At 43.9% G+C, this 13658-nt stretch overlaps 1 protein-coding gene across 1 annotated transcript in view; it reads right to left on the bottom strand.

Annotated features, from left to right (window-relative positions):
• Window positions 1-323: 323 nt before the first annotated feature.
• LMAN1L (lectin, mannose binding 1 like) overlaps window positions 324-13658 on the bottom strand; it is a 108715-nt gene continuing 95380 nt past the window's right edge. The window contains exon 13 of the mRNA XM_077473060.1: window positions 324-512. Within this exon, the coding sequence (XP_077329186.1) occupies window positions 476-512 (37 nt within the window). The 3' untranslated portion in view covers window positions 324-475. The remainder of the gene's footprint in view (window positions 513-13658) is intronic.

The raw sequence follows: 13658 nt of genomic DNA, 5'->3' as shown, positions 1-13658 counted from the left end.
AGATTTTGGCATACACATTCAATGGTCATAATTACGTGAAGATTTTGTTTTAACAGGATTTTGCAATAATGTTATCTGCAGCAATGTTATGCTATCAGTTTGTCTGATGATTTTTGTCTTCAGATTTAGCCAAACCATGAGGGCCTGCCTCATTGCATACAAATTGAAACTCCTAAGGTTTGACCTCATATTATATGGTTTGGTAAATCCGAACGAAAAAAATCAGCAGAAAATCTGATAGTGCGTATAGGGCTTTAGAAATACTTCCAGTCTAGGGTTCCGAGAGTCCAGCAAGGAGCAATGAAAAACAAAATAAAAGAATATCCTACCTATTAACACTTTATTTCAATTTCAAATTGTTCTTAACATGATTTCAATGGCTGCTGACATTTAGGTTTCTGAAATGCTATTTACAAAATAAAAACGCAATTCTTCCAGGATATTCCCATGTAGTCCGCATCAAAGTCTTCAGTCATCAGTATAATTTCTTGGAGCCTGAATCCTTTTGGGTTCTTATAAAAAAAAAAAAAAAAAGTACAGTTAATATAACATAGTAAAAGAAAACCATGCTCACTGTTTCCCTTATTTTTTGTAATTATTTTGTCTTTTGAGGTTCCATATTTCAGTGCCGGGGCTTGACATGTATATTCGTTGCATGACCCTTTTCACAGCAAAGCATAACTTAAAAACAAATTTAAAAGTTGCAGCTTACTTTTTTTAGATGCTCTTTTCTCTTTCAGCAAGGAAAACTCCTATATAGTTCTATGTGCATATGAGGGGACTGGGCAGTTGTGTTTGCTGCCCTTCCCCCTCTAAACTGTGCAGGCAGATCTTATTTATCATTCGAGCTAGATTTGAACACTGTGGGGTATGTATTTGCTAAAACTAGAGAGTGCAAAATTTGTTACGTGTCAGCCAATCAGCTTCTAACTTCTGCTTGTTCAAATAAGCATTGGCAATAAAACTTGGAAGCTGATTGGTTTCTGTGCACAGCTGCATCAGATTTTACACTCTTCAGTTTTAGTAAATCAACCCCTATCTGTCCTAACAAAGGGTTAAAGGTGAAGAAGCTGGGTTTCTTAAGTAGCTACATAGTTAGTCTAGCTGAAAAAAGACACAAGTCCATCTAGTTCTTCAACTTCAACCAGGTTTTTGCATTGTATGGTAATGAAAACAGACTTGGGCTCACTCCAATGCCACGTACACACAACCGGACTTTCTGGCAAACTAGGTCCGACAGGATTGGTCCGTCGGACAATCCGATCGTGTGTGGGCTAATACGTTTGTTTCTTGGGTACAAATTCCGGCGGACCTAGAAATAGAACATGTTTCAAATCTATACGACGGACTCAATTCCGACGGACTGAAATCGGGAAAGCCATTTTTCCGTGTGCTGGTCCGATGGACCAAATATGACGCAGGGGAAGCTATTGGCTACTGGCTATTTTTTAGTCCCATTTACCTCACCATGTTCGAACGAACGGACTTTCGACCGGACTTAGTCCGTTCGTATGTGGCCAAGTCCGTTCATTCGTAACGTCCGTCGGAACTCCACCGAGAGTCTATGGGGAAGACCGTCGGATCTAGTTAGCCGGAAAGTCCTGTCATGTGTAGGCGGCATTACATTGTTCCAAACCTCGCAGTCAGCCATGATGCCTCCTCCTGAGAAATATCTAAAAAGGTAAGAAATACATTTTAAATTTTTTTAGGCATGCTGTGTGAATGGGAAGACACATAGTGGAATTTCCCACCCAAAAAAATCTTCTAAAGTGTATCTATGACCATTTTTTTCATTTTAGATTACGTGGGTAAGGGTTAGAACTGGAGCTCTATTACAGGGATTTCACCCTCACTCACTGTTCCAGTGAAGCCAATTCTCCAACAGCAACACAAACAGAAGTGTAGCGGCCATAACCCTTGCAGAGCGGTCTTGACTTATTGGGCTTAATGGTTACCTCCGCTTGGCTTGTCCTTTCATGTCTAGGGGTTCCCAGGGTTGATACCCAACAACTTGAACGCTGACACAAATGAAGTCCTTTTTGAAAGGTTTTATTATTCAGTAGTAACATCCAATAACACAGTCTCTCATTGGAACAGAGGGCATGGGTGAAGAACTCAGGCACCTTGAACTGCAGGTCTAGCAAAGTCTCTAATTCCACCCAGAGAGTAGCCACTCACAGCTGGGTACTTCAAGGCTGAACAGATCCCTAGCCAGAGATCATGGCAGTCAGCACGTTGACTCAAAACTTGAAGCAATTCTATGAACGTGTACAAGTTGTAACTAAGGGCGAATAGGAACCTTTTCCTCAGTACCTGGAACGTTCTCTGTCTCCACAATGGTACTGGAAAACGTAAATTTGTCAATGTCCTTCCCAACTCAGTAACCAGGCACTTCTCAGGATGCCACTTGTCGGCCCTCCTCCGAAGAGTCCTCCCCGGGTCACTTCCACAAGCTGTGGTGCCCCTCCAAGCCGAGAGCACACCCGGACACCTTGAATCCTCCCTCAGTTACTGCGCCTTGGACCAGCAGGTTCCGAGACTCGGGAACAGACGGATCCCTACCCCAGACCAAGCAGGTCCATCGGGGGCATCTAACAGGAACATGTTGTGGGATGTCGAATACCCCGTGACCGGGACCCCTCACGGGGCTACCCCGGTCATGGATCCAGAACAGACCACACAGGCCTCACAAACTCCTTTCCTTGAACCACGTGACCCACTCTTCTTAAGTACCCCTTTCCAGAATCCTCAGCGGGCCCCGGCACTCCCACTGATTGGTTCAGAGAAGGCTGATACCTAAAATGTCCAACCAGGCCTAGTTCTAGCCTGTCATGTGCCCCTCACTGTTCACATGACCAGGCAGAACTTCTAACACAACCCTGCCAAACTCAAGTTAAGGCCAACCTATGAAATTAACCCTCAGAACCCCTACTGTTCTGAGGCAAAAACTAAATTTACATGTGTGTGACATTTTGTCCAAAATGTCATCCGTTACAGAAGTTAAATTGCTTTTTATTTTTTTAAGTTAAGCAGAGGAATGCTAGCACCCTTGTCAGCTGTTTTTTGACATCCATTTTTTCCATTGGTAGATTTTCCCTAATTTCCTGTTCTGTTGTCCTCAAAACAAGAAGCAGAGGAAAATCTCTCCAACAGAGCCAAATCTGACAGGGGTTCTAATCCTTTCCCATGCTATCAAAAACAAAGAAGACATTTTGCCTATAGATACACTATACCAAGGTACATTTCGGACTGACTTTCATTCAAACCATACTACATGCTCCCAGTCTGTATATAACAGAGACACCAATTCCAGCATACATAATCTGACCTGAGGATAGGGTATGATTAAATAAAAGGTTGTAAAAGAAATGTTGCACATGCCTATAGTAAAATAAGTTTGCAGCTTTCTATCACACGGAGCACGTCTATATACAGCAACTAATCTCAAGGAGCACGCTTTAACTTAAAGCGGAGGTCCACCCTAAAATGGACCTCCGCTCATCGGAATCCCCCCCCCTCCGGCGCCACGATTGGCACCTTTCAGGGGGGAGGGGGGTGCAGTTACCTGGATAATCCAGGTAACTGCACCCACTTCCGGGATAGCTGTCTGTGGAAAGGGGCGTAGATTACGCCCCTTTCCGCAAGTGCCCGCCCCTTTGCGCAAGTGCCCCGCTGCCTGCTGGGAAACACACAGATCCCAGAGGCAGCGGGGACCGTCCTGATTGCGCCGCGCGCCTCGCGCATGCGCAGTAGGGAACCGGGAAATTAAGCCGAAAGGCTCCATTTCCTGATTCCCATACCCAAGATGGCGGCGGCAGCACCCGAGTGTCGATCTAGAGATCGGCTTCGGGTGCCGACATCGCGGGCGCGCTGGACAGGTAAGTGTCACTATTTTAAAAGTCAGCAGCTGCAGTATTTGTAGCTGCTGACTTTAAAAAAAAAAAAAAAAACGCGGAGTCCCGGCGGACTCCCGCTTTAAAGTTACACTACAAAAAGTGTGCGCAGTCAGACCTGTTGAAACACCATCATTGCTTGGTGTGCCCATTCAAAGCACTGGTTGATGCATCTCTGACCGTAAAGGGGCCAGTGGAAAATGAAAGACACGGAAACATTTTAAGCATGTACAGTGCCTTGAAAAAGTATTCATACCCCATCAAATTTTCCACATTTGGTCATGTTACAAATGTATTTTATTGGGATTTTATGTGATAGACCAACACAAAGTGGCACATAATTGTAAAGTGAAAAGAAAATGATAAATGGTTTCAAAATGTTTTACAAATAAATCTGTGAAAAGTGTGGTGTGCATTTGTATTCAGCCCCCTGAGTCAATACTTTGTAGAACTGTAATGGATAGGATTGAAATATCACAATGAAATGTCTATTCCATATATGCTTTTAAATATATAAGTACATGTTTCAAACAAGCTTCTGCTTATTAGCCCTAAACTCATATTCAATAGATAATGTGCACAACCCACCCCTCCTTTATCATGGAACAGCACCTGCTTCTACATCCAAGATATGACATCCATGTCAAGAAGCAAGATACCCTATATGGCTATAAAATAATGCGACTCCCCTATATGGACAAAGACCCAGCTTAAAATCTATGTACTGTCATGTACTATCATAAGATGTATATGTTTTTTGTGGTTATTTTGTAGTTTGCATAAGTCTGCCTAATTTGATAACGAAATATCCGGGCATTAATATATAAGTTGAGAACAGGAACTAATTAAAACAGACAGTATTTTATGCTGAACTGGTGTCAGCGTAATTACTTCACAGCGTGCATGCTTTATATTCAATCTGATCAGGGGTAGATATAATAATATCAAACTTTTGTTCTGATCCAAAACAGAACCACCTTTCACTGCAATAACAGCTGCAAGTCTTTTTGGGGATGTCTCTACCAGCTTTGCACATCTAGAGAATGACATTTTTACCCATTCTTCTTTGCAAAATAGCTCAAACTCAGTCAGATTGGATGGAGACCGCCTGTGAACAGCAATTTTCAAGTCTTGCCACAGATTCTCAATTGGATTTAGGTCTGGACTTTGACTGGGCCATTCTAAGCCCTTGTACACACGATCTGAGATTCCGACGGAATGTGTCCTATCGGACTGTTTTGTCGGATAATCCGACTGTGTGTGGTATGCATCGGACTGTTTCCATGGGAATATCCGTCGGACCCAATTTTCCAACTTGTTGGAAATATTTTCCGACAAACTGGTCCGATCGGACATACTCCGATCATGTGTAGAGAATTTTGATCGGACAAAGTGCCACACATGCTCAGATCAAATTCCTACATCAAAGCTATTGGCTACTAGCGTGAACGTAGTCCCGTCCTAACGAAATAACGTCATCACGTTCTGAACGATCTGATTTTCCGACAACTTGGTCCGACCGTGTGTATGCAACAGTTTCGGACACAATCCGTCGGACAAAATCGTCTTGCTTTAAGGTGAACCTCCGCCCCAGTCTCAAGTCTTTTGCAGACTCTAACAGGTTTTCTTCTAGGATTAGAACAAGAAAGTAGATATATAGTCAAGGTCCAAGACTAGAACAGCTTGAAAACCATAAAGAAACAGCAGCCCTAAATAGTACAAAAAAATTAAGTGAAAAAGCTGGGAGTTAAATGGTAGTTCCCTGGTGATTGAATATACAAATATATTAATTAAAAATTGATTTATTCAAGTATAAAAGGCAAACATACACAAGAAACTAGGACAAATAGGAGTCCATAAATGTATAAAATCACGTGTACAATAGGTGGTCAGAAATAACAACAAACATATTATATGACGCTTGCCAACATGTTTCGCAGCATCAAGGCCACTTCTTTAGGGCTTCATTCCATGAGTCCGGCGCCACAGATCTGATATACATAAAATTAAACAAACATAATCAACATATACATTAACCTAATGTCATACATTTCCCTATCCCATGAAATGGTGAGAAGGGGAAATATAAGGCAATGTATGGCATTAGGTTAATGTATACAGTATGTTGATTATGTTTGTTTTATTTTATGTATATCAGATCTGTGGAGCCAGACTCATGGGATGAAGCCCTGAAGAAGTGGCCTGGGTGTCACGGTGCTTGTTGGCAAGCTCCCTATATTATGTTTGTTGTTATGTCTGACCACCTACTGTACACGCATGTGATTTTATACATTTATGTGCCGTTTGCCCTAGTTTCTTGTGTATGTTTGTCTTTTATACTTAAATAAACGCTTTTTTAATTGATATATTTGTATATTTAATCACCAGGGAACTACCATTTAACGCCCAGCTTTCTCACTTATTTTTTTGTACTATCTTCTTCTAAGATTGCCCTGTATTTGGCTCCATCCATCTTCCCATCAACTCTGACTAGCTTTCCCTGTCACAATGCAGGGGTATCAGAGTAAAGGGGGCTGAATACAAATACATGCCCCATTTTTCAGATATTTATTTGTAAAAATGTTGAAAACCATTTATCATTTTCCTTCCACTTCACAAAGGGGTATGGATATTTTTTCAAAGCACTGTATATATATATATATATATATATATATATATATATATATATATATATATATAAAATGTATAATCGTTAAACAGCAGCAAAAAAAATACAAGTAAATTAAAGGGATACTAAAGGCTTGATTTTTGTTGTTAAAAATAACAAACATGTCATACTTACCAGCTCTATGAAGTGGTTTTGCACAGAGCAGCCCAGATCCTCCTCTTCTCAGGTCCCCTTTCGTCTCTCCTGGCTCTTTCCTCCAGCTGAGTGCCCCCACACCAAGCTGCTTGCTATGTGGGCAGCGGAGCAGCAACTCCCTGTGTCCATTCAGACATGGAGCCGAGGCTAGGCCATGCCTCCTTTCACTTTTCATTGGCTCACTGACAGCAGCGGAAGCCAATGGTGCACTGCTGCTGTCTCAGCCGAGTCTCTCCTGCAACATCGCTGGATCAAAATGGGGCTCAGGTAAGTATTAGGGGGGCTGCTGCAGACAGAAGGTTTTTTTTTTTTATCTTAAAGCCTTCTGACTTTACAGCCACTTTAATTTAAACTTTTATATTAAATATCATATTGCATTCGTGGGTTTTAATTTTCAATGCATTCAGGGAATCTTGATATCGACTCAGCTTGTTATTCAAAGACCATCTGTCTCGTTTTGTCACAGGCAGATCCCTGAATATATTACTTGTGTCAGGAAGTTCCTCATCACTTCTTTCATAGCTCTAACAGCTCTCTATCTACAAAAAAAAAAAAAAATGTTTCCTAATCACAAAGTTCTTCAATACATATTACTTAGATGTAAAATACAAGCATATAGTAACTGTAGGCCCATATTTTGGATTTCCAAGCCTAGGGACATGTGATGTTACACCTGAGCACGTACTTCTGGCACCTAGAATTCTTAGCTACTTCCAAACAGAAATTTTCTCACCAGTTTATATTTTCAGAATTTATCTCCACCTTAATCCTCACCTTCAGTGAATAAATATAATACTGTGATTGCCAGTAGAAACTGCTCCATTCACAGGCTCACTAATAAACCATTCATTGTGTATTATTCATCTGGACCAAGCCATATTCTGTATTTTTATACCCTATAATGCTTGGCCCAGATATGATTATTTATATTTTTAATCAATAATGTGATCAGAATATTTCTTTTTCCATTAGTCGTAATCCTGTAGAAACAAATCTGACATTGCACAATGCTGCACACGGTATTCTCGGGCTATATGGAAAAAATCACATTGGTTTATTTATGATAAAGAAATGTTCTACACGTATTGAAATACAGTTGCTTGGTAGGACCTGGATAGTTGAATGCATTTTGTCTTTCCTGCAGTGCCCATACCACTGTATTCATCCAACATGGGATAGCATTTTGCAACATTTGATGAGAGGTACAACCAATCAAAGTAGACGAATTTCAGAGGGATTTCCCTGCAAGTAATACATGAAACACTTAGGGATTTATCATCTCACACAGAGATCACAGTTCACCTGTACTTTTATAATTTTTTTCCCTCCCCTGGAGGATGACACCATCTTTGTTCATCATCCAGGTTCAGCATATACTGTATGTTCTAGACTAAGTTGCTGGTCCAGGGACAAGGTCCACACAGCCTCATATTCTTGGACATGCATATACAGGTTGCCTTATGCAGCTCAACCTCCCTGCAGTGGTCTCTTACTCTATGACTTGCCAGAATATTACAGTGTATAGACTAATTGAGTAATCACTAGGTGCAGAAACACTGTTTGTGTTGCATTTATTGCGTATTGATGTGCGATAAATGCACTTGAGTTGACTAGCCTTAACCCGTGTTGCATTGTTTATCTGTGTTGCAAACAATAGATTTCAGCTGGTCATCATGATGGGCCTGCTTTAAGCAATGTAGCTCCAGGAGCATAGAGTGAATGGGTCTAATGGAAAAGCATCTTCCTGTCTGTGGCTGAAATAGTTTGCATACTTTTCTTAGCCAGATCTTCAAATAAGGTGTCTAGGCACTTGATTGGAGCTCAGGGATTGCTGTTAAATAATACAATGTACTTTTTAACTATACTATTGCTTTTATATTGTAGCATGTGACCACCTTGTCGAACTCTGCAGACTGAGATAAAATGAAAGTGGCCGCAGCATGTATTAAGCCCAACCTGGCTATAATGTTAGAAGTCAGGGGGGTTAGCCGGTGGCCAATAAAACCGCAGCTCAGCCGTCTGTTTTTTTCCTCCACCTCTGAACACCCATGTGGAAGATCCCCAAGACATATCTTGGTGGGATTTAGCCGATAACATTTTTCCCATAAACAACTCTAAGCTTCCATTGTTTTTTTATTTTTTAGTTCAAAGACTGAAATTTTACAGACTGTTGAATGAAGATTTGGTCAGCCTGAGACCTAACAAAAGTTATTAAAGACCCTTGTGAAATCACTTAAAAAGGATATAGCGTCCAGTGCCAAAAGTTTATTCCTGTGCTTGTAGCAAGGACCTTTGAACATTCCAATAACAATTTTGATAATCTGTGTATGTGAGTGCTTTGCACATACGTGGGATGTGAATTATGACAACATAAGCTCATGTTTGTATATAAATAATGATGTAAAAAAAAGAAGCGTAATATAAAAATAAAATAGTACTTGAACTTGCCAGGACTGAGATTAATTTCCATAAACTAGAAATCATTGTATACATAGGTTATAATTTGTTCTGGCTATGATCCCTGACTATATACACGACTGGAAAATACTAATAAAGCTTTTTTTTCTGTTTAAAAGTATAACAAGAGATTGGGGAAACATGTTTCAAAAAGTACACCATATATTCCAAATGTATCGCGATGGTGAAGTGGTTAACACATGCTCTCTGATGAAAATGGGATAGATCCATAGAGGGGAGGGAGCAGGATTTTTTTTTCTCCAGATGGAACCCCTAAATAAAACACCATCTGTGACCAGAATATATTAATGACAGCTCTGGCAGGTGTCTGTGCTAAACAGTCACTTACTTATCACGTTGTACAGATTGTTTCAGGGATCCAGATAGAGAAAAGATAATGACATGGCTCTGACAGAGACTTTTTGGTAAACATAACATTTCCTGTGTGATGGTACATGGCCCTAAAGATGGGGGCCATGTTCTATTATATAGGCCATGGGAGATGCCATGGGGGTATATAGTATGGGAAACAGACACAGATCTGTTCATAATATGATGTGGTATATTAGATCAACAGGGTTTCATTTAAGGGAAATTTTTCTTTTTTATTATTATTATTAGTGATGGACGAACTTCTGACGGACTTTTCGCGAACCGGAACATTCGCGGCGGGCCCCTTGACTTCAATGGGAGGCGAACTTCGCAAACCTACAGGTCAAATTTGCAGCCACAAAATAATTAATAGCTGTGCAAACATAGTCCCACCACATGGCCAATGACATAACACATGTATGAGGTGAATCTGGGATCAACAACTACAAGCATTCTTTTTTTATATGGGAAATTGTTGTGACAATTCAGGACTTTGGAGCGCATGAAGGCAATGGAGGAGAGGGAAGGTCAGGGACCAGGGTAGGCAAAGAAGAGGGTGCAGGAGATGATCACCAGCAGCGTGACATACAGCAATGACACCTGCACCGTGATAGAGTCATCTGACAGCAGCACCGTGATAGAGAGCACTGACATCAGCAGCGTGACATACAGCAATGACACCTGCACCGTGATAGAGTGATCTGACAACAGTACCGTGATAGAGAGCACTAACATCAGCAGTGTGACATAAAGCACTCACACCAGCACCGTGATATACAGCACTGACAGCAGCACCATGATAGAGAGCACTGACATCAGCAGCGTGACATAAAGCACTCACACCAGCACCGTGATATACAGCACTGACAGCAGCACCGTGATAGAGAGCACTGACAGCAGCAGCGTGACATAAAGCACTCACACCAGCACCGTGATATACAGCACTGACAGCAGCACCGTGACAGAGAGCACTGACATCAGCACCGTGATATACAGCACTGACACCTGCACCGTAAGCAGCCCCAGGAGGAAGTCAGCATAGCACAGGGATGGTGGGAGCCCCTCATAATGAGAATAGCACAGGGATGGTGGGAGCCCCTCATAATAAGCAGCCCCAGGAGGATGTCAGCATAGCACAGGGATGGTGGGAGCCCCTCATAATAAGCAGCCCCAGGAGGATGTCAGCATAGCACAGGGATGGTGGGAGCCCCTCATAATAAGCAGCCCCAGGAGTAAGTCAGCACAGCACAGGGATGGTGGGAGCCCCTCATAATGAGCATAGCACAGGGATGGTGGGAGCACCTCAAAATATGCACAGCAGAGGTACAGCCCCAGGAGGAAGTCAGCACAGCACAGGGATGGTGGGAGCCCCTCATAATATGCACAGCAGAGGTACAGCCCCAGGAGGATGTCAGCACAGCACAGGGATGGTGGGAGCCCCTCATAATAAGCAGCCCCAGTAGAAATATGACACCGCTCAACCTCTTCAAAGAGGAGGGTACGGGCATATAGTACGGTGTGCTTTTTTTTGGACAAGGAAGTGAGCCAAATGAAGAAAGAAGGTCTCTGTGCTCGATTAAAAAAATTTTTTATAGACATATACATGGTCTACTGGTCACATGTGTTGAATTCCTCCGAGATCCATGCCTCATTCATTTTTAGAAATGTGAGGTAGTTAACACTGTCGTGAGCTAGGCGAGTACGCTTATCGGTCACGATCCCCCCTGCTGCGCTGAACGTCCTTTCGGACAGGACACTGGATGAGGGGCAAGCCAACAGTTCGATTGCAAATTGGGCAAGCTCTGGCCAGAGGTTAAGCCTGCCCACCCAGTAGTCCAGGGGTTCATCACTCCTCAGAGCGTCCACATCGGCCGTTAACCCGATGTAGTCGGACACCTGACGGTCTAGGCGTTCCCTGATGCTGGATCCGGATGACACCTGTCGATGGGTCGGCTGAAAGAATTACCTCATATCCGAAGTCACCAACACATCTTCAAACCGGCCTCTTCTTGCAGGTGCTGTTGGATTGGTACCCGCAACTCCTTCTCTGGGAGTGGGAATTGCTCTTCTGCCAGCGCACGCAAAAGCAGAATGCAGCATTTCTCGAAGCAAGGCCTGGAAGTGCTACATTCTGACAGCCATTTTGTGTTTGTACCGGGGGTCTAAGTACGTTGCCACCCAGTACTGGTCCTTGACCCTTATGCTTTTTATACGGGGGTCCCTATTAAAACACTGGAGCATGAAGGCCCCCATTTGCACTAACGTAGAAGCGGTGTGGTGGCCTGGCTCCTGCTCATCATCCAGGATAATGTCATCCTCTTCATTCTCCTCTCCCCATCCACGCACAACAGGGATCCCAGAAAGGTTTAAAGCATTCTCTTCTTGCTCCTCCTCATCCGCCCCGGCACCATCCTCCTCTGACTCCTCTTCAGACTCCTGTTGTTCACTTGTCTCAGATAGAGTAGCCCCCCCTGGGAATTCATCCAGCATTGCGACTTCCTCATCTTCCCGCTCCTGCTCCTCCACAGCTTGATCAATGACACGACGCAATGCACGCTCCATAAAGAAGGCATAAGGTACCATGTCACTGATGGCGCCATGGCTGCGACTGACCAGTTTGGTGATCTCCTCAAATGGGCGCAGAAGTCTGCATGTGTCGCGCATGAGCAGCCACTGGTGCGGTGAAAGAAAACCCAGCTCCCCAGAACCGGTTCTGCCGCAGAGTTCATACAGGTAGACGTTAACTGCACGTTTCTGCTGGAGCAGCCTATCAAGCATATAGAAGGTTGAGTTCCATCGCGTCGGGCAATCGCAAATAAGACATCTGACCGGCAGATTGTGTTGCCGCTGAATGTCAGCAAGGCGAGCCATGGCCGTGTAAGATCTTCTGAAATGGGCCGAGATTTTCCTTGCCTGCCGCAAGATGTCCTGGACCCCAGGGTATTTGACAAGGAATCGCTGCACGACCAAGTTTAAGATGTGTGCCATGTATGGCACGTGCGTGATTTTGCCCTGTTTCAATGCGCTAAGCAGATTGGCACCGTTGTCACACACCACTTTACCAACTGTCAAATTGAGCGGTGTTAGCCACTGATCTGCCTGTGAACGCAAAGCTGAAAGGAGTGCCGGGCCAGTGTGGCTCTTGGCTTCCAGGCACAACAGACGCAGCACGGCATGGCAACGTCTCACCTGGCATGTTGAATAGGTTCTGGGGAGCTTGGGCGGCGCAGCGGAAGAGACGCTAGCAGCGGAAAAGGAGGAGTCAGCTGAGGAGGAGAGGGAGGAGGATGGAGTAGGAGGAGGAGGAGAAGAAGAGTCAGCCCTGCATGCAATCCGTGGCGGTAAAACCAAATCTACACGGGTGCCACGGGTTACATGCTTGACGGCCGTCAGAAGGTTCACCCAGTGGGCAGTAAAAGTGATATACCTTCCCTGCCCGTGTTTGCTAGACCACGTGTCTGTGGCCATATAGCTCTGGGATGCCCTTCTCTGAGAAATACTTCCTTCCTGGGACCTTCCATTGTGGTGTTCCAATGGCCACAAATTTGCGAAAGGCCTCCGAGTCCACCAGTTTATATGGCAGTAGTTGGCGGGCTATCAGTTCTGACAAGCCAGCCGTCAACCGTTGGCAAGAGGGTTATCCGGCGTCATCATTTTTTTACGCTCGAACATTAGGCCCACGGAAGCCTGCCTTTTTGCAGAAAAACGTGAGCTTGGCGTGATGGAAGGTGGAGTGGAGGACAATTGTGAGGAGAGAGGAGAAGGAGAAGTAGAAGACGAGGCTGGACGGTGAGAGCCTGCAGTGTGGCTTTGTGTGTTCCGTTGCTCCCACTCGGCTCGGTGATGGCTGCTCATGTGCCTTCTTAAGGCGGTCATCCCTAGGTGAGTGTTGGGCTTACCGCGACTAATGCGTTGACTGCAAAGATTGCAGATGGCAACGCTATTGTCAACAGCGGACATGTTAAAAAAGCCCATACTGCGGAGCCATGTGCCGGTGTCCTGGGAGCGCCAGATGTGACCGTACATGGTCGATGACTCGCTCCTGATACATTTGCAGTCTGCTTTGTCCCTCCTGTGCAATGTAAGTTATTCCTGCTTCTCCTCCCTATATG

This window comes from Lithobates pipiens, unplaced genomic scaffold, assembly GCF_037356315.1.
Source record: "Lithobates pipiens isolate NorthernLeopardFrog02 unplaced genomic scaffold, aLitPip1_a1.2 Scaffold_8, whole genome shotgun sequence".
Taxonomy (NCBI): domain Eukaryota; kingdom Metazoa; phylum Chordata; class Amphibia; order Anura; family Ranidae; genus Lithobates; species Lithobates pipiens.
The sequence above is the reverse complement of the archived record's forward strand: the minus strand, read 5'-3'. Positions and strand labels throughout refer to the sequence as shown.